Genomic DNA, 22,240 nt, shown 5'->3' on the forward strand with positions numbered 1-22,240 from the left:
CACACATTTTAGACCTTGCAAAACTCTACAATTTAACTATTCTGGATTTTATATAATATATTTTCTTTTATTATGCCACTAGGCTTTCAGTTGTTCTTGGTGACAAAATACTAAATTTCTTTTCTTTTTTTTTTTTTTTTACTTCTTTCTTTTTTTTTTTATTAACTTGAGTATTTCTTATATACATTTCAAGTGTTATTCCCTTTCCCGGTTTACGGACAAACATCCCCCTCCCCCCTCCCCTTCCTTATGGGTGTTCCCCTCTCAACCCTCCCCCCATTGCCGCCCTCCCCCCATAGTCTAGTTCACTGGGGGTTCAGTCTTAGCAGGACCCAGGGCTTCCCCTTCCACTGGTGCTCTTACTAGGATATTCATTGCTACCTATGGGGTCAGAGTCCAGGGTCAGTCCATGGACAAAATACTAAATTTCTAAATAGAGATCTTTTTCATCCATCTTTTACTCAAGTGATAGGAACAATAAAAAAAATAGCAGCAGCAACAAGATTACACACACGTCCCTGAGCATGGTGGCACATGCTGATTGCTCAGTTCTATAAGGCAAGGCAAGAGGATGTACTTCAAGGCAAGACTCAGCTACATGAGAAGATCCTATCTCGAAAAGCAAAACCAACAAAAACCATATAGGTTATGCCCTCTCTTCCTTTTTCTCTTACTGTACTTGTCTTTTGCCCTCCTCTCTCTTCTTCTTTCTCTCACTGTATATATCTTTTACACAGCTGAAAGTTTTCCTCACTAATAATACATGTATTTATAATCACTACTAACAAGCCCTCTCCCTCTGCCTCCTACCCAATTTTCCTCCTAGGAAATGGCAGCTGACTTTTCCCAAAGCCTAAGGAAAGGAAGGATGACAGTGGGGTTAACCTTCAATAATGCTTTAAATGAATAACACATATTACCACATGGTGGGTGAGAGATATCTGGGAGGTCAGTTCACATATACTCCAGAAAAATAATATATGCAAGAAATTAAGGTTACAAGTTGACTTGAAATCTAAAGAGTTAAAAGGGCAAATATTTCACAAGAACTTAAGAATGATTTAGAATCTTTGTTGCTGAATTTAGTTAGAAGTGAAAGAAATTTTCAAAGAATCTTTCCCAAATACTCTGTTTAACTTTCCAGTAACACAGGGGGCTCTTCTTGGGCTCTCGTGGTCTTTCCCGTAACAGGGAAGTTGGCAGCTGGAGAGTCTAGCTTGTATCTGTAATCTGAATCACACAGTGCATACTTACTGTTCTGACTCCATTGCAGTTACTAGGAATTGCAGTAGACTCTGCCGCAAACACCCTAAAATGGCACATTCCGGGTGCTAAAGCAGGATGGCATTTGTTTAACTTTCTGAATCTTCTCTGTTGGTACTTGGTTCCTTATCTTAGAGGTCTCTCTGGGTCCAGCTCCATAACTCACTTCAGTAACACTGTACCTGATAAAAATTCTGAATCCTTTTCTTTCCTTCTTTCCTTCTTTCCTTCTTTCCTTCTTTCCCTCTTTCCTTCCTTCCTTCTTTCTTGCCTGTCTTCCTTCCTTCTTTCCTTCCTTCTTTCTTGCCTGCCTGCCCTCTCCTCCCCCCCCCTCTCCCTCCTTCCCACCCTCTCTCTTTCCCTGTCTCTCTGTCTCTGTCTCGCTGTCTCGCTGTCTCGCTGTCTTGCTGTCTCTCTCTCTCCTCTCTCTCTCTCTCTCTCTCTCTCTCTCTCTCTCTCTCTCTCTCTGAGTAGAAGTAACAAAGAGAGTAGTAAATGCTCTTTGTAAGACAGCCATGGGTTCTCTTTGTTCATAACATAGAAAAGGAGATTTTTACAATTTAGGTAAAAGAACCATCAATGATGGCGGGCCAGAGAATAAATGCATTCGCCATTGCTGATTTTGAAAATGGTGTGGCTATGTGATAGCATGTGCTTTGTTTTCACAAAGCCTAAAACTAAGAAAGTCTTGCTTTTATCTTTTTAAAATCAGAGTTAGAGACAGTGTTTTCATGAAAAGTGCTTATTCCAACTAAGGTAAAACCTAGAAAGAAGGCCAAAATCTTTAGTCTAATATATTCCTTTCCAAACTAAGAAAACTGAAGCTCTGGCTGGTAGAATAGGCCTGGCTCTCTTTACAATATTGTTCTTCTTCCTTCTTTCATGAACCCTACTACTTCTCAAATAATTCCAAGGGCATTGAAGCCACAGGTACACAGTCTGACTTTATTTAGCCAACTATATATACTTTTGGGCCCTGTACACACCAAGAAATAGCATAGACAGCCACGGTTAATCAAAATGTAGAAATGCCAAACATTTGAGGAATCTATCATTCCTCCTGTTTGCTTCCATGGTCCTGGCAAGACGGAATTCTGAAATACGCCAAAGAAACACTACACTAATAGGAGCCAAAACCCTCATGTGGAAGGAGGTCTCTGTTTCTGAAATACAAACTACAATTCCACCCTCTCCTACACTCAGCACTTCTTGCTCTTGTCATGGTCTGAATTTGTATAACCTCCTTCCAGGTTCGTCTCAGTCTTCCAACCTCCAAGCAGATACCCTGAGTCATCTTCCTACAATAGGATATGTCGTCTTCACCAATTATTGTTTTCCCCAGGCTTGCAAGATAGATCTTAGTCCTTTGAGATGGTATTCCATGACTGCAATTCCTTATTATTCTACCTCTAAGGACTTCTTCCCAGCCTCATATTCTTTGCTGCACTGTGATCCACATATATGCAACTTTTCCCTAGTCTTTGGTGTATAAGATGCATTCGTGTCTCCATGTCTCTATTTGCCCTCTAACTGGAAAGCCTTTTTTATTTTAATGCCCTAATGTCCTGTACATCTTTTCAAGATCCAACAGTAAATATTGGATTCTCCCGAAAACTAGATAAATTAGTATTTTCATCATTGTTTGTTCAGACAAGAAATAGCAACTAAATGTAGAGACTTGTTGAGTACACCAGGACCGAGATACAGCGACCAGATAGAACCGCTCTTTCCATCCTCCTTAGTATGCATGTGGGGGAGTGGAATGGAAAGCGTTTGTCTACAGTTAATACTTCTGGTGAGTTTAAGTGGATAAGCAGGAGTCTGCCTGGAAGACAAAGGGTAGTGGGAAGAAGGACATTCCGGACAGATTAGAGCTCCTGTCACACTGAATTATAGCTAGCTTTATCAGTTCTCCATGATTGACTGTGAGCCCTTTGAAGAAGGTAGGGCTAACTTATGTATTAATATGATTACCCTACAGCATCAAACTCTCATAACTAGGCGATTTGTCAGGGACATACTCAGTGGGCAGGCCCTGGACTATAGGTTTCCTACAGTGAACTCTCCATAACCTTGACGGGAGATTACTTCTGTCTGTCAGAAATAGAAGTTGAATTAGAGCATGGTCTGGTCACTTGCAGGCTATTCTATCTGTGTGCTTTTTCACTTTCAAGTATACCTTTTGGCCCCCGGGAAATGTTCTTTATAACTAATAATTCTGCTCAACAGTAATATCAGTTGTGAACTAGGAAAATGGGACATCCAACTTTGCTCATGTGCTCATATCAAAGAATAGAAGGGGCTAATTCGACGAATCTTTTGAGGATCATTCAGATGTCTACTTGGGCAGTCCAGTCTGAGGGCTAATAAATTTTGAAATTTCTAAGAAGATACAATTTTGAAAACAGTAAACAAACCTTTTAAGGTCTTCCCAGGTCATGGGTCAAGATTGGAGATCTGTATACAGCATTATTTTTAAAAGTTGTTGACAAAAATTACTTTTCGCCTTTTTTTTTAGGGCACTTCCCTTTTACCTGGACGTCACTAGACTTCTGTCCATACTATGCTTTATTCATTTTCTTGAAATAAAACTGCATGCATTTTGGAGTGACAGGAAATAAAATCTAACTGAAAAATATGTGCAGATATTTCCGAGAGTGACCCATATTTAAATATTTTGGTATTTGTAGGATTGTCTTTAAAGTGGATATAAATAAAACATCAATTCAGTGTGTGGATACAATCTTTTCTAAGAGGTTCCCCAAATGTAATAAGCTCAGATTCATTTAAGTGACACAATACTTCCAAAAATCTCCAAGGAAGAGGACAAAAATTGCCATTGGTGCTTGTAACGCCTGCAGGTAACTCAGACAGTACAGAAAGATTGGAGTGAGGAAAATATAATTATGCTAACTTGCCAGGACAAAGTTGGAATGAATTGTCTCAGAACTACTTCATTTTAAACTTCCTTAGTATTTTCTTCACCCTTCTTTTTTTCTTCCTTCCTTCCCTCCTTCCTTTCTTTCTTCCTTCCCACCTCCTTCCTTCCTTCCTCCTTCCTTCTTTCCTTCCATTCTTCCTTTCTTTTTGTTTTCCTTGTTAAGCTATTTCTATCATGACAGAAAGCAGCCAGGAGCCAGCTGAAAATGACAGGGCAGAGCAGAGCAGAAGGGCAGTAGAAGCAATGAAGAAAGGCATGCTTCCACAGGAACACTATGTATTTGCTACAGGGCGATCACCAAAGTCTCCTATACTCCAGAGATTGTGTGCTGAGGACTGTCATGCACCTAAAAAAAATACACAAAATGTCTATTTAAGAAGCCAAGAAGACTTCCCATTATATTCCCACATGTTATTTCCTTATCTGAAAAAAAAAATAAAAACACAGAAAAAACAAAACAAAAACAAAAACCAAAGAACCTGGAAGGTAGGTACAATTAAAATTGCCACTGCTTAGTGGATGTGACCATAGTTCAAACACCCTCCCTTGCACTGATTTCTCTCACTCATCCTGACGTATATAGTGTTTTAAATCAAGTTTTCAGCAATACTTAAGTGCATTCGAGAGCAAACGATCCAGGTAGTTTTTCATTCTACAAAATATCACTCATGACTATTCTAAAACTAGGAAAGTACAACATATGTGTTGTATTCTGCTGATTAATATATTTATGAACTAGGCATTCATCTCATGTTTCATAATATTATAATTCATAATTTCATACTGATGCTATCAATTCAGTTGGATGCCTCCCTAACGTTTAATAGCCGTCTGATTCTAAACACCTCAATTCTGTTTCATATGGATAACCACCGTTGCTTTGTATTTTTTAATGAAGCTGCCAGTACATATGCTGGTTATATAAGGAAATAATATGTGCAGGGGAATCCTCTAAAACCTTATAAATCATTTTAAGATTAGGCGTGTTCTAACAGGCGCTTAGGCATAAACACGTCTTGGCCCCATCCCATACAGAATGGGTCGGCTCCAGATGTTCTCCTGCAAGCTATGTCTTGCCTAGTACAAGAACATTCATCTCCCAAACACATCATTTCACCCACTTTGCCTGAAGACACACACACACACACACACACACACACACACACACACACACCACCTAAATCACAGAATTTATTACTACTACTTTTATTTACTACCAAAGAGACTCTGGCTTTTTTATGTCTCAACAGAGAAACAGGAACTGAACATCTAATCTTTAGGATGTCACTCTCTAGTGACAGGGAGATTTTCTTTAGCCCTCTACAAGCCAAGGACAATAGAGGAGTCTAACCAGTGTCCTCTGTGCTTTACTTTTTAAAATACCTACAAAACCAATGCCTGGGCCAGCGCTGACTCATAAATCCGGAGACATTAGCTCATGGCCATGATTCAGTTGTGAGAATTTTACTGAGCCTCTCCCCTCTCTCGGGCTCTAGGGGATAGTTGGTCTCCAACAGATATATGTCTGTGACCTAGACATTGTTGTTAAGGTTGGAGGTCAAATACTGTGAACACACTGGCAATAAGGACAGCTGTCCATGTGAAGAAACCAACAGACCAAGGCTCTCCACAGGATACCCCACCTAGGCGAGTCCTCTTGCAGGGCCCCTACCTTCCACCGTCTTCCATTCCAATGATTCTAGGAGAAAAGCAGGAACTCTACCGTTTAGACTACTCAGGTTTTTCCTTAGAAAGGACAAGGCCGGAGGGAGTCAAGGTTGGGATATCTAGCAGGATTTTCTTTCTCTTAAAAGTAGGAACAGAAGAAAGTATCTTAGAAAGTTTTGAAATAAATTGAACAAGAATCACTGAATTCAAGCAGCACCTCATACTTACGCCCCAGATGAAGCATGTGAGGTTCAGTTCAAAAGTTATGAAGTAGCCACTTTGACCTACAGCCTCTCCCCTCTCAGGGCAGAGGCCACAGTTCACATGGACACCAACTTCCTAGTTTCTAAACCACTTAGACCTCATTATCTCCTGTGATCCTCGTGAAAACCCCAGGGGTAATTATCATTACCCTCATTTTAAAGGTGAGGAAACTGAGGCACTAAGAGGGCAAAGCAATTTCCCTGGATCTTAGCTGGAGCTCGACCGCTCACCATGGCTATAACAACTGCTCCATGGAGGCAGTTAGCACACGAGCGCCTTCTCTGACTCTGTTATTCTTCCTTCCCTTTCTGCCCAGGCTTAGAAACAGTGACTTTGGCATTTTGTTCCTTCCTTCTCCCACCTCTCTTACCATAGGAGTGAGCTATGACACAGGGACCACTGGGCCCCACCACTATGTGTTTGTGTAACTGTTGCCTTTCATAGTTGTCCCTTCCAACAATATCAACACAGAACTAAATTAATCTGCTTTGAATATGATCTGAGCATAATCATCCCATGGTTCCAAGGAATCTTGTACCCATGATGCTCAGCACACTGCCTGTGGACATTTTTCAGAGGCTCTGACACACCATCTTACCCTCACTTATGCAGTTTTTCTGTGCTTGAGCATGGCTTCTGGTGGAATAGCACTGTCTAGAGGAAAGCACACAGCCCCTGTGATCTAACATAGGTGGTCCACACTCTGCTTCCAGAATAACCCAAATGCTTACTCCTTCCATCATCCATGGTGGATAGCTTCATGAGAGAAGTGAGAACTGGTCCATGGCATTACCATCCCAACACAGATCCCAGCGAGAGCCAGAGTTGGCAAGTCGAGCCTAAATTCTAACTCCAACTCTATAATCCTTCCTGCCAATACCCAGCACTCAGCAGAAGCTGCAACATATACTCTATATTCAGTCTATTAAAATCGGATAATATCATCCCCGTATTGGGGAAGATGAAGCTTGGAAGAGAGAGTCTTCCATAGGCCAAATAGATAAAGGTGGAATTTGGTCCTGGCTTTGCCTACCTAACAAGCAGAATTCTGTTCCTTAACTTCCTTGCCTTCTCAGGAACCTTCTGACCTTATTAAAACACCAACATTCTTGTTTGCAAGAAGAGGAAAGGGTGTACCAAATACAATATTTTAAATTTGCAGTCTTGCCAGACACAGAGAGACCGCAAGAACCTCTCAGAGTTTCAAGCAGTAGGCTGTTTGCTGTCCGATGCTCCACTTTAAATCTCCAGGGAACATAATTTTTTTTTTAAATTTTAAATCAAGAGTTTATGAAAAGCACTTCATTCAAAGCATTCCATTTTCAGTTTCTGAAGTCTAAATTCCAATGTCAAACACATTATGAAAGTAACAAATTAGGACTGAGTCCATGCCCTACAGCCATATGCTCAACTGACAACTTCAAAACAAATTCTTAAGCCATTTTTTAAAAGAAAATCTGTTAGCTTGGGAATGCTTCTAAGCAAGCTTTAGCAGGATATAAACTCTCTGTCTGCTCATATTACAGTGTGGGCAGTACCCAGGGAAAAATACACTCATTCTAACTCCCCCTTTCCTAGTTTACTTTGTCCCAAAGCTTCTTTTGTCCCCACTTCATCTCATTCCAGGGACAAACGGACAACAGTGTAGCTCTGGCCATTGCTTCTTTTTATGAGTATTCTCACCAACTCTAGAAGAGAGAAGCTACTGGAGTCCTTGGATACTCGAAGACAAGCAGTCTGACTCCTTACTTCAAATAAAAATCCTATCAAATCAGGCTATGTTCTGAATTAGTGGAACAATATCCAGACGTTATCAGAAAAGAAGTTCTGCTCGAGGTGGCAATCCCTCACCCTCACCCCCATAATTTTAGCTAAGTTGAAGGCTGAAGCAGGATGGCCACTGGCTTATGGCCAGCCTACAGAGCATATTAAAACACTGCCCCAGCACAATTCATACCAATGAATTGTAGCATTGAACTAGCGACCAGAATTAAACCCTGTGACATCTCATGAACAAAGGGTCTCAAACCTTTGATTGCAAATCTGCTTTCTCTAAATTCAAGCTGATGCTGATTGAGACCTTCTTCTTGAAAATTTCAAGGCAAATTAGGAAAATATATCGTTAAATTAGAGAAGTAGATAGGATCACATGTTTCTTCATTAAGGCTCGCTGAACAATATTTTGAAAGAAATTCATTTCTCAAAAGGGAACAGACTTGCTAGGGGGAAAAAAAAGGTAGAATATGCCCTCTCTATTCCCAGTCTTTTTCTTCCCCCAAATAGCTCAATCAACTCTCCCAGGAAGAAAAGTGAAAGACATAAGAAGTGTGTCCTCAGATCTGAATGCAAAGACACATAATAGACTGCCAAATGCAGCAATTAAAGATGGAAAGCAATTAGGTTGATTTTGCACATTCCGTTTGAATTCATCTCCATCTCTTCCTCAAATTAGAAGTGCACATCATAAACATATACCATTAAAGCTGCTACCGTGTCTTAGCAAACATCAACTAACAAACACAATGTGAGTTTTTTACACTTTTGTCAAAGGCTTGACTTACAAGTTTCTAGTGAGATGGTGCCCTTCCCCTGTCCCAGCCATACTGCTAAACCCAGGCTGCCTGAGATAATCACTGTTCTTGGGTGGGAGTTCAGGGAAGAGAGGAATATTAAAACCCGGAAGGCCCCTGCTAGTAAGACCACATTTGTGTACTATCCAAAGGGGCGATACCAGTTAAAGCAAGCTTCGAAACAGTGAAATGTAGAAGGGTTTTATGAAAGATCATTGAACACAGAAAAGACTACTAAAGATTTATTTAAGGAACTAAGTGTGTTCCTGCTCACAGCTAACTTCTGTCCAAAGTGGATGGGAGACTTTTTGTTCTACTTTTCCTGGAGACCTGGGCCAGATGGTGTCCTCTGCTGGCTTCGTGTCCTTCAGGTTTATATTTTATAAAAGCTTTCTGTCCTCTCCTACTCTCACCATTGAACACTGAAGCCCCTGCGTATTTTCAGGCTTATTTTTTATGTTGCTGTCTGCAGTTGCTTCTTCGATGTCATAAAGTTGAGGCTTTGAAAGTACTAGCTGGTGCTCGCTACTGCTGCTGATGCTGTTTGTCCTGCTTTGTGTGATCTCTGCCATCACAGGCAAGGACGATCTTTGGCGACTATACCATTCTTCACAAAAACAGTCCCCCTTACACTTCTTTTACAGCCCACACTGTCTAACAGGTACCACCTACCTGCCATCTGCCCCACAATGGGTTTGGTACAGTGGGTTGGGTCAAGGGAGCCTAGTAGGAAGAATAGGGTTCCACATATACTGCTGCTCCAGTATTTCTACATTAAAGATTAACACCTATGTTTCCCTTCCTTGTATAGCAAAAAAGCATTGTAGCTTAAAATGATGGTTGCTGGGTAAGATGTCCATTCTGAATTATCAGTACATTGTAGATGCTTACAAAAATGGCTTCCCATTTGTGAGTAGAAAATTAAATGTGAAGCCTATCATTCCTTTTGGTTGTGGTACTGAGTGAGCTTAATCCCTGTATCTAGACCTTGTCAGTGTCTATAGAACTTTAGCAAAATTAATAAGTGATGGATGAATGTTCATTAAGCTAAATGATGATTCTCAGACACAGAATATAAACATCTCCGAAATGTGCTTTTGTTGTATCTACATATAAATGATTAGACTTTAAGTTTGAAGATTGGCAAAAGTTAGAGACAATCTGTTACCATGAGAGAGAAGAATAGGAGATTAAGAAAGACCAAAGTTATCTTGTGATAATTCTTAGAAGCTGGCAACCATATTTTGAAAAGATTGACTTGGGCAATATTAAAAAACAGTTACATGGGGTTGGGGATTTAGCTCAGTGGTAGAGCGCTTGCCTAGGAAGCGCAAGGCCCTGGGTTCGGTCCCCAGCTCCGGAAAAAAAAAAAAAAAAAGAACCAAAAAAAAAACAGTTACTTATCAACTATCTCCCTTCATTCAGAGGAAATGGAGTTATACTAAGACACTTGAAAACAGCTGGCATTTATTTACACTTGTGCAATGTCTACACTGTCCGGGTATCAGGAGAGGCAATGAAGAAAGAAATGTGCTTTGCGGTGTGGATTAGCTTGAAAGGGACAGTTGCTGTACACACCATGGGTAACTTCTCTATGCACTGTTTCAACTGTCAGTGCATAGGAATAGTTCTCCCAGATTCCCTCTACTCTGTGGGTTAATACTCTTAGCTACGCATAAACCACTCCAACATCTCCCAGAAGTCTTGTCTGCTGGTTCCAGAGTTTGTATAGAAAGCCTAAAAAGGTAAGTATAGTCCAATATAGTGTGTAAAAATAAGCCTTAAGTCTAATGCATACCCTAGCCTTTGACTTTACCCTCTGGTCAAGGGACTAGAAGGCAAAGGACTAGAAGTCTCTCCGTATCTCAAGCCTTTCTCATCTTTTTAAAAACTGCTCTCATTTGGGAAATAGGGTGTCAGGCGGGAGAGTAAAGACCCACACCAATACATTCCAATATATTTTCAAACTCAATAAGACAAATGGTCTTCCTTATATGTAAAACCCTTAGAAATATAATTAAAAAAACAAGTCCACTCTACATTCTATATAAAAATCTAAACTTTTTGAAAATAATGTTCAGGAAATAGGCATTTTAAATTACTCTAACAAGTGTATAAAAATTCCACAACATCAAAATAATAATTAAAATGTTTACTATGCTAAAGCTAGCTACAGGGAAGTTAAATTAAAAAATGACTTCTAATTTTGTTACAAGTTAAACTTAACACATCTGACAAGGAATATGAGATAGTTAAGCAGACTCTAGGGCTGAAAATCCTTTTGCTATTTTATGTGAGCATAGGTGTTTAGAGCGGTAATTACTTTGCTTTTATGATAAATGGTTAATCACATATGCTATTTATTTGATGGTGATTGCTTGGCCAGAACTATAATCCATAATTATGACATTGTTTGAGTGAGAAATATGATTTTTCTCAAGAGTACAAAATAGAAGAACAGAGTAGAGGCAATTTACATTAATTTTAGGGCTTCGTATTTACAAATATTTCCCAAATTAATATATAAGATATGAGGGAAATTAAATGAAGCAGCCTTAAAGAACAAGATAGAACTCCACCTCGAGTTAGCAAAGTGCAATCGACATGAATTCATCCTACTGCTTTTCAGAGTTGTATTCAGTTAAATATGTTTTTAAAAGGAATTATAAATTAGTATATACTGGGATGGAGAGATAGCCCAGTGGTCAAGAGTGCTGCCTGCTCTTCCAGAGGACCCAGGTTCAGTTCCCAGCACCCACATGGTAACTTGCAACCTTCAGTAACTCTAGTTCCAGAGGAATCTGTGCTCTCTTCTGGTCTCCACCGGCAAACGTCATATAGGCAAAACACCAATATGCATAAAATAAAAATAATTTTTCGCTAATCTACTTTTTTTCTTGTATTGGATATTTTTAATTTACATTTCAAATGTTATTCCCTTTCATGGTTTTCCAGACGTAAGCCCCCTATCCCATCTCCCTTCCCTTCTTCTATAAGTGTATTCCTCTCCCCATCTACGCCCCCCAACATTCCCCTACACGGGAGGGGGGGGTCCAGACTTGGCAGGACCAAGGGCTTCCCCTTCCACTGGTGGCCAACAAGGCCATCCTCTGCTACATATGCAGTTGGAGCCATGAGTCAGTCCATGTATAGTCTTTGGGTAGTGGTTTAGTCCCTAATATTTTTTTAAAGTATATATTTTTCAGTCAACATTTATTCCCAAGCACTTAAACATGCATAGTTTGTCATTTCATGTCCTTGTAACTGTGTTGGAAAACCTCAGAAAAACTCCCTGAATCGTAAACATGGGGGAGTGATGTAGTTCGAGAAGATAAATCTAAGCAACAGAAATCCAGGATGAGGTAATAACATGCTATGTTTTGAGAACAGAATCTCCCAGGCTCTCAAAGCAGTTCATAAACCTTAATTACACCCCAAAGCCATCTTGCCAAGGAAATATTATAATACCCATTTAACAGATGGGCAGAAGCAAAACCACCTGCCCCCATGCCTCTTGCTTATTAGTACCCCACCGCTGACTGCTGAGAGCCACGCTTTACTCAAGGGGATATTCAGAGTCAGTGAGGAGCCTTCTGGTGATCCCTGTTCTACTTATTTGCTAAAAAAAAAAAAAAAAAAAAAAAAAAAAGGCCCAAGAAGAGGAAAAAAGTAAGCTCTAAAAAGTACCAAAGGAAGAAGAACCTGTTTGACTGGGGGATTTGAGATTAAGCATTCTCAGCATTAAGTCTACAGAATAGTCTACAGAATATTTATGGAGACTCAGTTTCTCCTGACACAATGAAGGGGCAAGTGTTGTTGTTGTTCATATGAACCTTTAACATAAATTCAAAGTAAATGAGATGGCTCCCTCTGTTTCTGAAGGAAGAGTCCCAGACTGTGTCATACATGCCCACACACATACACATATAAAAATAAATACATAAATGCTTGATCTTTCAAAAAAAATTAAGTATAGGTTCTTGAGCTACTTTAAATTTTATTTTGAATTTCAGTTTGATGATAGGGTTAAGGACATTATTAAAAACCACGGGAAAGACACCAACTAAAATTATTCTCATTGGGTACCATTGTGCCTAATTACAGGACTCCATGTTCTGAAAACCACCCCATGTATAGGACACATCACAAGACTTAAAGAGTCTAAGAGCTACCATCCTAGTCTACGAACATTTCTTCTGTGACGCAGAAAGAACAGAGGTGCTGGTAGAAAAGTTACATTTTCTCGTCTTCATGCATCTACCACTCCAGGAAGGTAGAAAGGTGGGATACCCAGGGACGTGTGACATTTGTAAATCTCAGTTGGCCACTTCAAATAAAATCATTAAACAAAGAAGAAAACCCCACAAAACGTAAAAGGAGCAAAGAAGTGATGGGGTATAGGAAGCAATCAACGCAAATATGTTGATTGTTGTTGGCATAAGTTCATGAGGCTTCTTTAATGCAGTTGCTTTAAATCACCCTATGAGGGCCGGCTCGTGAATATCTTTCCGGAGAAATGTATGCATGCCCTTCAGGAGGTGGACGGGAGGTAGGGGAGAAACTGTGTACTTGGTGGAGATGCTTCACCAGGAGCTGACGGGAACAAGAATGTGCAAAGCGCACAGATGGGAAAGTACCAAGAGCAAATATCCCACAGTAAAAGGCGCATCCTCCAGGCTTGATTATGAATACACATTCATTTTAAGGGATTTCTAGTGACCTTAATGATATAGTATGTTTTTCTTGAGTCATTAAAAAAATTCTTCTGGTATTATTCCCTGTTTATGCATCAATTTTCAGTGATCTTTCTTCCAGAAGATGCTGTATGTGCCAATTAAAAATAAACTATCAGTGAGTAAGCTGAGAAAATTGATTTGAAGCCCGTTAAACCTCACTGCCCACTTCTGATTACAGCTTTGGCTGATTTTAGAGTTGAGGCACAGAATTCCATAAATTCTCTAATGATAAGAGCAGAAACACGTAAAATTCTTTAATCAAGCATAGAACACTGCCTAACATCAGAGATCTTATACGATAAAATTTTGGAGATATGAGAAGGCTGAAAGGATAGATTCTATAAGAAAAAAAATAATCAAGTATGCATTGTCAATGTACTGCTTGGTTACATGTAACAAGATTTCAATGTCTATTTCCTGAGAAGGGGACAATGAATTACTACTTAACGAAACATAGCTGATACTAACTGAAACTTTCTACCTTAGAGGACTACGGTTATTTTATTCAAACTTCAAATAACCTTCACTTGTCTCTGTCAATACATTGGACAGGATGAAAACTTAGCCTATTATTTTTGTCTTATAGTATTTTACTTCATTTTAAAAGAAGATATTGCTATCATTTAAAGATCTGGAGGTGTTACATGAAAATCAGAGTCACTAGTCTTTCTTGCGTTATTTAATAACAGGCCCGGCTTCCCTTAAGACAAGTGGCTGGGACTATAAGGCAGGGGATCTTGCAGACATGCATGGTCAACCCATTTCCATGCAGGATTTGCAGTAGGTTTGCTTGCACTAGCATCTCTGAGCTCTCTTCGCTAGCATAGCCCACCATTAGTCAAGTTGTCTGTTGAATTGGAAGCCTCAGGGGTCTGACTTCTGATCTTGAAAATGCCTACACTAGTAGCATCAAGATTTTCTCCACATTAGCCCACCATTCCAAGGAAATAGAGAAACGACACACTCTTTTACTAGTGTGTGATACCTGCGAAACTCGGTTGGCCACTACAAGTGATAACTAAGAAAGAAGGAGATTGACAGGAAGAAGAAGCATAGAGAAGATGAGGAAGAATGGGTGGAGATTTAGGGATGAAAAGAAAAGAAAGAATAAGAGAGACAGGGAACAACATGGATTCTTTTTGTAGTGTAAAAGTAATAATTTAGAAATTATTTCTGGGGTTGGGGATTTAGCTCAGTGGTAGAGAGCTTGCCTAGCAAGTGCAAGGCCCTGGGTTCGGTCCCCAGCTCCGAAAAAAAGAAAAGAAAAAAAATATTTCTGTTGGATCAATGGTCGTCACTATACTCATACACAATAAACCACCATTAATTGTTGTGAAAGAAACTCCTTGCTTCAGTCTAGAAATCATCAGAAAAAAGTGGGTGAGTGATAAACATCAGATTAGATGAACTCGGATTTAGCTAGATGGCTGAGTAATTATGTTCTGGATTGGGGAACATTTCTTCTGTAGCATGCTTGTTCAGGGATGTGTGTAAATCCAAACCCCAAAGGCAGTCACTTTAACCATCTCTGAGAGTCACCAAGCATGTTATTTGAGGCATTCTTACTTAGTACTCTGTGTTCTAAGAAATAGCTTGGGTAACTCATTAGTGTGTTTGATGTACAGAAAGATGTGTTTATATGTATCTCCGGTAATTTACAGAACAACTATGCCAAGAACTAAAAATATCTTTGTTATAGGCTACCAATTTCTCTCCTGTCCTTCAGCTATAAAATCTAACTGTCACTTAATTGTGAGAATCTACTAAGGCCAAATTAAGGCTTAAAGTGTGTGTGTCTGTGTGTGTGTCTCTGTGTCTGTGGTGTGCGTGTCTGTGTGTGTGTCTGTGTGTATGTGTGTGTGTCTGTGTGTGTGTTTATATGTATAAAAGAAAGACATAGACAAAGATATAAAAAAGGCAGAGAGACAGAGAGAGAGAGAGAGAGAGAGAGAGAGAGAGAGAGAGAGAGAGAGAGAGAGAGAAAGAGACAGATAGCGAGAAGCAGAGAGACAGAGACAGAGCTTGTGAGAAATTGAACCTGGAATTTAGTGTAGGCTAAAACTAAACTTCATCACTGAGCCAAAGCTTGAGCCCAGAAATATTTTCTCTATGAGAAGAATCTGCAAATCATAGGCAACATGGAGAAGTTTATCATGTCCTTTGATGGGCTAGCCATAAGAGTCTGAATTCCACAGGGCCATGCAATCGGCTGCCTTGCATTTGATTTCGGCAGAGCTGGCAGCCTGTCTCTGAAAGTCTTACATTACAGGTAACCTGATGACAGGGAGTGGGCCACAGGCACCCATCACAGCCTGCTTGGCTGTCTGTGAGACAGAGACTCAATTGCTAGGATCAATGGAACTCGCCAGGGAACGAGTTGTTCCCTTTTCAAACTACATCTCCCTAATCTCTCCGCTGGCTCCAGGCAGATTCTCCAAAGCTCTGAACATGGCTGGAACCTGGTATGATTAAGAAAAGCAAAGGACGAAGGCTGTCTGCAAACCATGGGCCAAAGTAGAAAGGCCCTGTTCATGGAAAGCTCACAATAAGTCTCAGAACTGGAGGATATGGCTCAAAACTAACTACAAACAGGTTTCCCTATATTTGTTTAGGACCTACCATGTTCCCCATGTTTATCCCATCTAGGATAGAGTTTCTACCTAACAAGTCTTTGAGATTTATAAAAAGAAAAAAAAATACAAGAACCCAAATGATTTTTTCATCCCAAGAGCAATGTCATGATCTTAGTCTGAATACAGTTCAGTATTTTTCAAAAGAAAAATAGAGAAGACCTAACCTGAAGGTGTTCACAGAGAATTCAATCTACTTATGTCATGGGCTGCTAAATAAGTGACTGAATAAATGAATAATGCCACGGCTAGCAAAGGTGTATGGCCGAGGTCAATATTCAGAGCCAGCCTAGATCTGTGGAAAGCAACTTCCTTGCTGCAGTCCAGTAGAAAACAAACAAACAAAACCCTGGCCTTAAGCTGCAGGCTTCTTTCCCACTATTCTCTGTTCTCCTCTTTGCACCAATGAAACACTTCACACCAGTACCCAAGGTTCTGTTTAATAGTTATCTAGCATTCTGATCTGTACATATGGCTTGCTCCATATGTGGAACTAGCTACCAAGTGTTTTGGTGATATCCATTAATGTTTGATTGAAAGTCAAAGGCAAACTCTCCAGAAAGTAACTTACATTGCTTCCTTGGCCACACAGGGAAGAAAGAAACACCATCCTACTATATAAAAGCAGATTAAAGATGGTAAAGAAGTGTGTTAAATCACTATGTTTTATAAATAGAAAGTGTCCATGCCTGTGTTGGTAAGGCGAGCCTACATGAACTTGAGCATGCTGAAGAAACAAGAAAACCAATAGCAACTTGTGTTCAGGAAAACCTGTTACTGTGCTATGTCCTATACCTGTGTACTCAGGTAGGGGATACTATTGTAGTCCTTAGTGAATGAAGTAAGGATGTTAATAACTCAAAATCATTTCAAAAGTTAATGGGGACTTTAAAGAAATTATTTCCTGTTATGTAACTGTACCTTCAGCAAAGCTACCGTAAGTTAGCAATACAGAAAGACTCAAATTCAACTGACAACTTCAGACTCAGATAAATTGGAAATGATGAACAAGTGTGTGTTTGTGGCTAGCCTATAACTAATAGATACATTTACTCATGAGACATTCTTTAGAACAAAGTGTTGACATCTATGTATATATACAAAGAAAGTAAGGTTCCCAAAAAATAAAAATAAAAAAATAAAAACAAGTGGAGGTAAACAAACAAACAAACAAACAAAGTCAGATTCCAAGAGGGCTAGTCTATGAGCAAGTCCAACTTATAACAGTAGGTCACAGAGATGAAATCTGTGCTTGCCTTTATTGATGACTTTTAAGTGCTTTGTTTCCAATGTCTTGTGGATGATAAGTCTCTGGTAAACCATTGAACCATTCATAGATTATTAAGTAACAGGCCTCTCTAACTAGTGTCAATCTAATTATGGAAAGAAGGTCTAAAACCAAACCTTAAAGTTCTAGTTGAGAGGGTGAGTGAGTGAGTGAGTGAGTGTGTGTGTGTGTGTGTGTGTGTGTGTGTGTGTGTGTGTGTGTGTGTATAAACTAGGGTAGAGAAACCTTGTCAGTTTGCTTAATTTGTTGGAAGAGATTCAAAACATGTACCTTTCCAGAACTAGAGCAATAGTCACTCTAGCTACTTAGAGCAGAAATGTGATTGGTACATATTCCTGGTCTCCAAGCATCTTATTATATGCTGACACTATTGCAGAGAGTAAAACCAGAATACTCTGGAGAAAGAACATCATGATGACAGATGATACAGTGGCTAAAGAAACAAACCAAACTAAACCAAACCAAACTTCTTCCTATAATGTCACCAGAAGGACTAAGCAGCTACTTCAGTTACTTCCAGTTTGAGGGAAAACCCAAGATGTAGCATCTTGTTTAAATTGCTTTAAATGCAAAGATACCTGGGAAGTAAATGCTATGTAATACAGCACAAAATACCCATCAATCTGTTGGACATCAGCATATTAGAGGCCAGTTCTACAGGACACAGGGGCATTGGGATATTAGAGACCAACCCTGTAGGGGGTTAGGCCTACTCTGGCATGTGTCTACCTTTTGTTAGAAAAAGTGGCAGTCTAGAGAACATATAGACTTTACTCTCTGGAGTCAGGGCCTGGGGCATGACTTACTTTATCGATTTGTCGATGCTTCATATTTTAAAGCTGGAGGGAAAATACTTAGTTACCAGGCACCACTAAGATACTTAAGCAACTTTTCTTTAAAATGCAAAGCCTATATATGAATTTAAGAATATGTATACAATTAGGTGCTGCTGTGATCAAAGCATAAACATTCCTAATCGAGAAACACTGTCTTCATAGGTGATTGTTACAGTTACTTGAATAAGGAATCCAGTGACCGATATTTTGAAGAAATGCCAGTAGTTTTGAAATAAGGTGGCTTGAGAGTAAATAAATAAATAAATTTGATAAAACTATAGCTAGTTGTGATACACTAGTGGGACCCTCATTCTATAGAGATTGTAGACAACTGCAAGCCATCCAAGAGATGTCAAACTGCCTGGCAAGCTCCACTTCTCCATGAAGGCAATATGCTTGGTGAGAACCCTGTCTGCTCTAAGCTTTCTGTCCTGCCACTTCACCTCTGACAACAGTAACTATCACCATCTTTGTCCTCACCAAAGCACCCAACTATGAAACTCCAGATGACTCATCTGACTTGGTTTAGGCCACACTGACAATTATACAACGATCCAAGCTTTCTGGCTCTTAACCAGAACATTGAAACCAAAATAACTCTATTCCCTCCACTCCCAACCTTGGACTTCTGATATTGCTTTCACATCAAGGCTATTTTATCAGCATATATTTACAAATCATTTTCTTCCTGCCTAACCTATATTAAAGCAGTATATCTCAAGACTTTTGTGAGAAAATTTGTATCTTTGAGAGAAGATTCTTCATCGTAGATGGGTTGGCTTTGGGTAAAAAATATAAGTAGGTCTTTAGGTTTTGGAGAAGAAGTGTTGCGAGAAAGAGAGAGGAGGAAGCTTGGTCTATTCTACATGCATCAAGCTTCATTTTCACGCTTCTTACATGACTTTAGAAGGGAATCAGTATTTCTTTGATCGTCTCTATATACCCTTTATCTCCTTAGACATGTGGACTCAGGACTCAGTAACTGATCAACTAAGGGTGATCCTGAGCATTGTGAGTACCATCCTCGACTTCCCATCCTACATTAACTTGTCTTTGTGGGAGAGGATGCTGTCATGGCAGACAGCAGAACATTACTGAGAAACTCAGCACATTGGGAAATCTATTCAACTTCTGCATCCATCTTCAGGATTGTAAATACCAGTGAGATAAAAGATCGTGATGGAATTGACAAGCAAGACGTGGAGGGAAGATGAAAATGTAACCTGGCACTTGCATTCATAGCTGAAATATGAGCTGTAACAGAGCGCCTTCTCAAACCATGGAAAGAGAACACTGAAGTAAATTTATTTTGTAGACAGTTTAGGGACATCCTCATTGAAAAGCCAGAAAGCGCAATGGCACACTCCATTGAGGAGGCAGAAGTTAAAACACCCAGCCCTACAAACTGTAAGTGTATCATTTGGGTCATTCTGCATGTTCTCTAGCTTTTCTCACAGTAGGTGAGCGATACAAAATCATGCTATCTGCTACTAAAACGCGAGGGGGAAAGGAAGGACTAGATACAAGATGATGCCAGAATATGCAAGAAATGTGGGCTATCCATAAACACCATGGATGCTGTGTCAGGTGAAAGAAGACAGTCAACTCGGTACCATCTATAACAGTGGTTCTCACTGTTCCTAATGCCGCAACCCTTTAATACAGTACCTCAGGTTGTGATGACCCCGCAACCATAAAATTTTTTGTTGCTACTTTCACAACTCTAATTTTGCTATTATTGTAAATTTTAATGTAAATATCTGATATGCAACACCCACGAAAGCATCCTTTGACCCCCAATGAATTCACAACCCATACGTTGAGAACCACTGCTCTAGAAGGTAAAGCAGAGAGAGATACTTTCTGAGAGTAGGACTTGCTGAAGTGGCAAAGAACTAGCCAAGCTGTAAAAACAATATTTCAATAAAATAATGATATTTATAAGGATTTTCAAAAACAGTAAATTATCTGGTAAATATGCATGCTGCTATGTTTAGCATCCTCTGGTGAAAACAGTTTAAACCAGCTCTGCAGGTTTCTCCCTTTATATGTGACTGGTATTTATGTTATTCTGTAGTACATTGTAAACTGAGAAGTGAGATACATATTCTATTTTTCCCCTAGGGCCTCACATGCATGGCCGGTCTTTAACAGCAGACAGTACCTTTGGGTATCTTTTTTCTTTGACTCTGGGTCTCTCTGAGTTGTCAGGAATGGAGGTAAATGGCAACTCTCCGCCTTGAGCTTCAAGAGTAGCTGTGATTACTTGCACCCCCTGTCCCTGCATCTGTTTATTTTTTATCTTGGAGACAGGAATGGATGCATAAGCATTAGAAAAGCTATAGCCAGGAAACATGGAAAGTTGGTTTCTCCAATATTTAAAATCAGAATCCCTTTGCACTAACTCAGGGTCCTGAAGAGTTGTAGAGATTTTTTTTGATGGGGAGAGGGGAAAGCATTTTATTTTTGGTTGTGAGCCTAGCCTTTAACGGCTGAGCCATCTCTCCAGCCCGGGAAAGCATTTTAAATGAATATATATGATACGTGTATATATATTATATATCATATATCAACAAATGATGATCCATGCTGTAGCCTCTAAATGCATGAGCATATTGGTCTTAGGAAGTGATGTTTATTGCCTTAAATTATTCCATTTTATTTGTTACTCTCTTCTTGTTTTCCTTTTTTTTTTCTTTTTCTTTTGTCGGAGCTGGGGGCCAAACCCAGGGCCTTGCGTTTGCTAGGCAAGCGCTCTACCTCTGAGCTAAATCCCCAACCCCGATCTTTTACTCTCTTCTTAACACACTGTCATCCTTCACAGCACACCCTGGAAACTGTCTATATTCTAGGACAGTGATGCTTCTCATTGTCCCAACACTTTCCATATTCCTGAAACTGCATACAAAGCACCTCCTGAGAGGGTGCAGCAGTCAGGAACAAACAGACTGAAAATCACTGCACTGGTCAAAACCGGTACATTTGGTTGCCAGACTAGGCAAAGCTTTTGTGCTGACTATCATCTAAACTCTGGATAACTGTTCAATATTCAACAATGACTTATTTCCTCATAGGATAAGTAATATTTGATCTTGGAAGAGGGAGAAATCCTGGGACATGGTGAAGACCATCCTTGGGCTTGGAGTAAGACTCTCTTACCGTCCAGGTAGCTGACTTGGCGGTGCTTGACTGCTGGAAGGACACATCGAAGCTGTGTGGGCCTGGGTAATCTGTGTTGGAGGGAATGGCAGGGGATGGAGAAAGGGCATCGAAGGTTGAGCTGGGCTGTGCATAGGGCGAGGGTGCCGTCACGCTGTTCTGTGCATGGTCTGTGTTATAGGGGCTGGTAGATGAGGAGCCGTTCTGAATCTGCTGGTCCATGCCGTTCAGGAGCCCCAGGTTCGTGTACTGTGGCTGTGAAGATACCAGACAGCGCACCATTAGTCATGTAAGCTACAGTTCATTGCTCAATAAAATTGGCATTATTTGGTATGCTTTGTGAAAATTTGGGCACAGTGTCCCAAAGACGTCATGTACCAAGTCAAGTTACCCATCTGTGTGGTACAAGGTAGCACCCAGTGCAACTGTGTGATTCTTGGAAACTAGAGTACACACTTACTCAAAACAGACACAGCAGGGCATGGTACTGCTGAGAAATTACTTTAAATAAATGCTGTCTGTATTATTGCTTATAGAAGAAAAAAGAAGAAGAGGAGGAGGAGGAGAAAGAAGAGGAAGAGAAAGGAGAGGAGGAAGGGAAAAGAAGGGGAAATGGAGGAAATGGAAGAAAAAAGAGGGGGAAGAAGAGGAGGTAGTAGTAGTAGAAGAAGGAGGAGGAGGAGGAGGAGGAGGAGGAGGAGGAGGAGAAGAAGAAGAAGAAGAAGAAGAAGAAGAAGAAGAAGAAGAAGAAGAAGAAGAAGAAGACGACGACAACGAAATTGAAGTAGCAGCAGCAGCAGCCATTGTGCCTAGCTGTAGCTCTCATGTTGCTACAATATTCATAAGAAAAATGAGCAATTGATAGATTTATGAGAATTAAGTATC

At 40.0% G+C, this 22,240-nt stretch overlaps 1 protein-coding gene across 11 annotated transcripts in view; it reads right to left on the bottom strand.

The window, feature by feature from the left end:
• Tp63 (tumor protein p63) overlaps nucleotides 1-22,240 on the bottom strand; it is a 210,025-nt gene that overhangs the window by 52,667 nt on the left and 135,118 nt on the right. For all 11 annotated transcript variants that reach the window (NM_001127339.2, NM_019221.4, XM_087575454.1 and 8 more), the window contains 1 exon segment: nucleotides 21,356-21,610. In NM_001127339.2, coding sequence (NP_001120811.1) covers nucleotides 21,356-21,610 — 255 coding nt within the window.

The sequence above is a fragment of the Rattus norvegicus genome, chromosome 11, assembly GCF_021556685.1.
Source record: "Rattus norvegicus strain SHRSP/BbbUtx chromosome 11, alternate assembly SHRSP_T2T, whole genome shotgun sequence".
Classification (NCBI taxonomy): domain Eukaryota; kingdom Metazoa; phylum Chordata; class Mammalia; order Rodentia; family Muridae; genus Rattus; species Rattus norvegicus.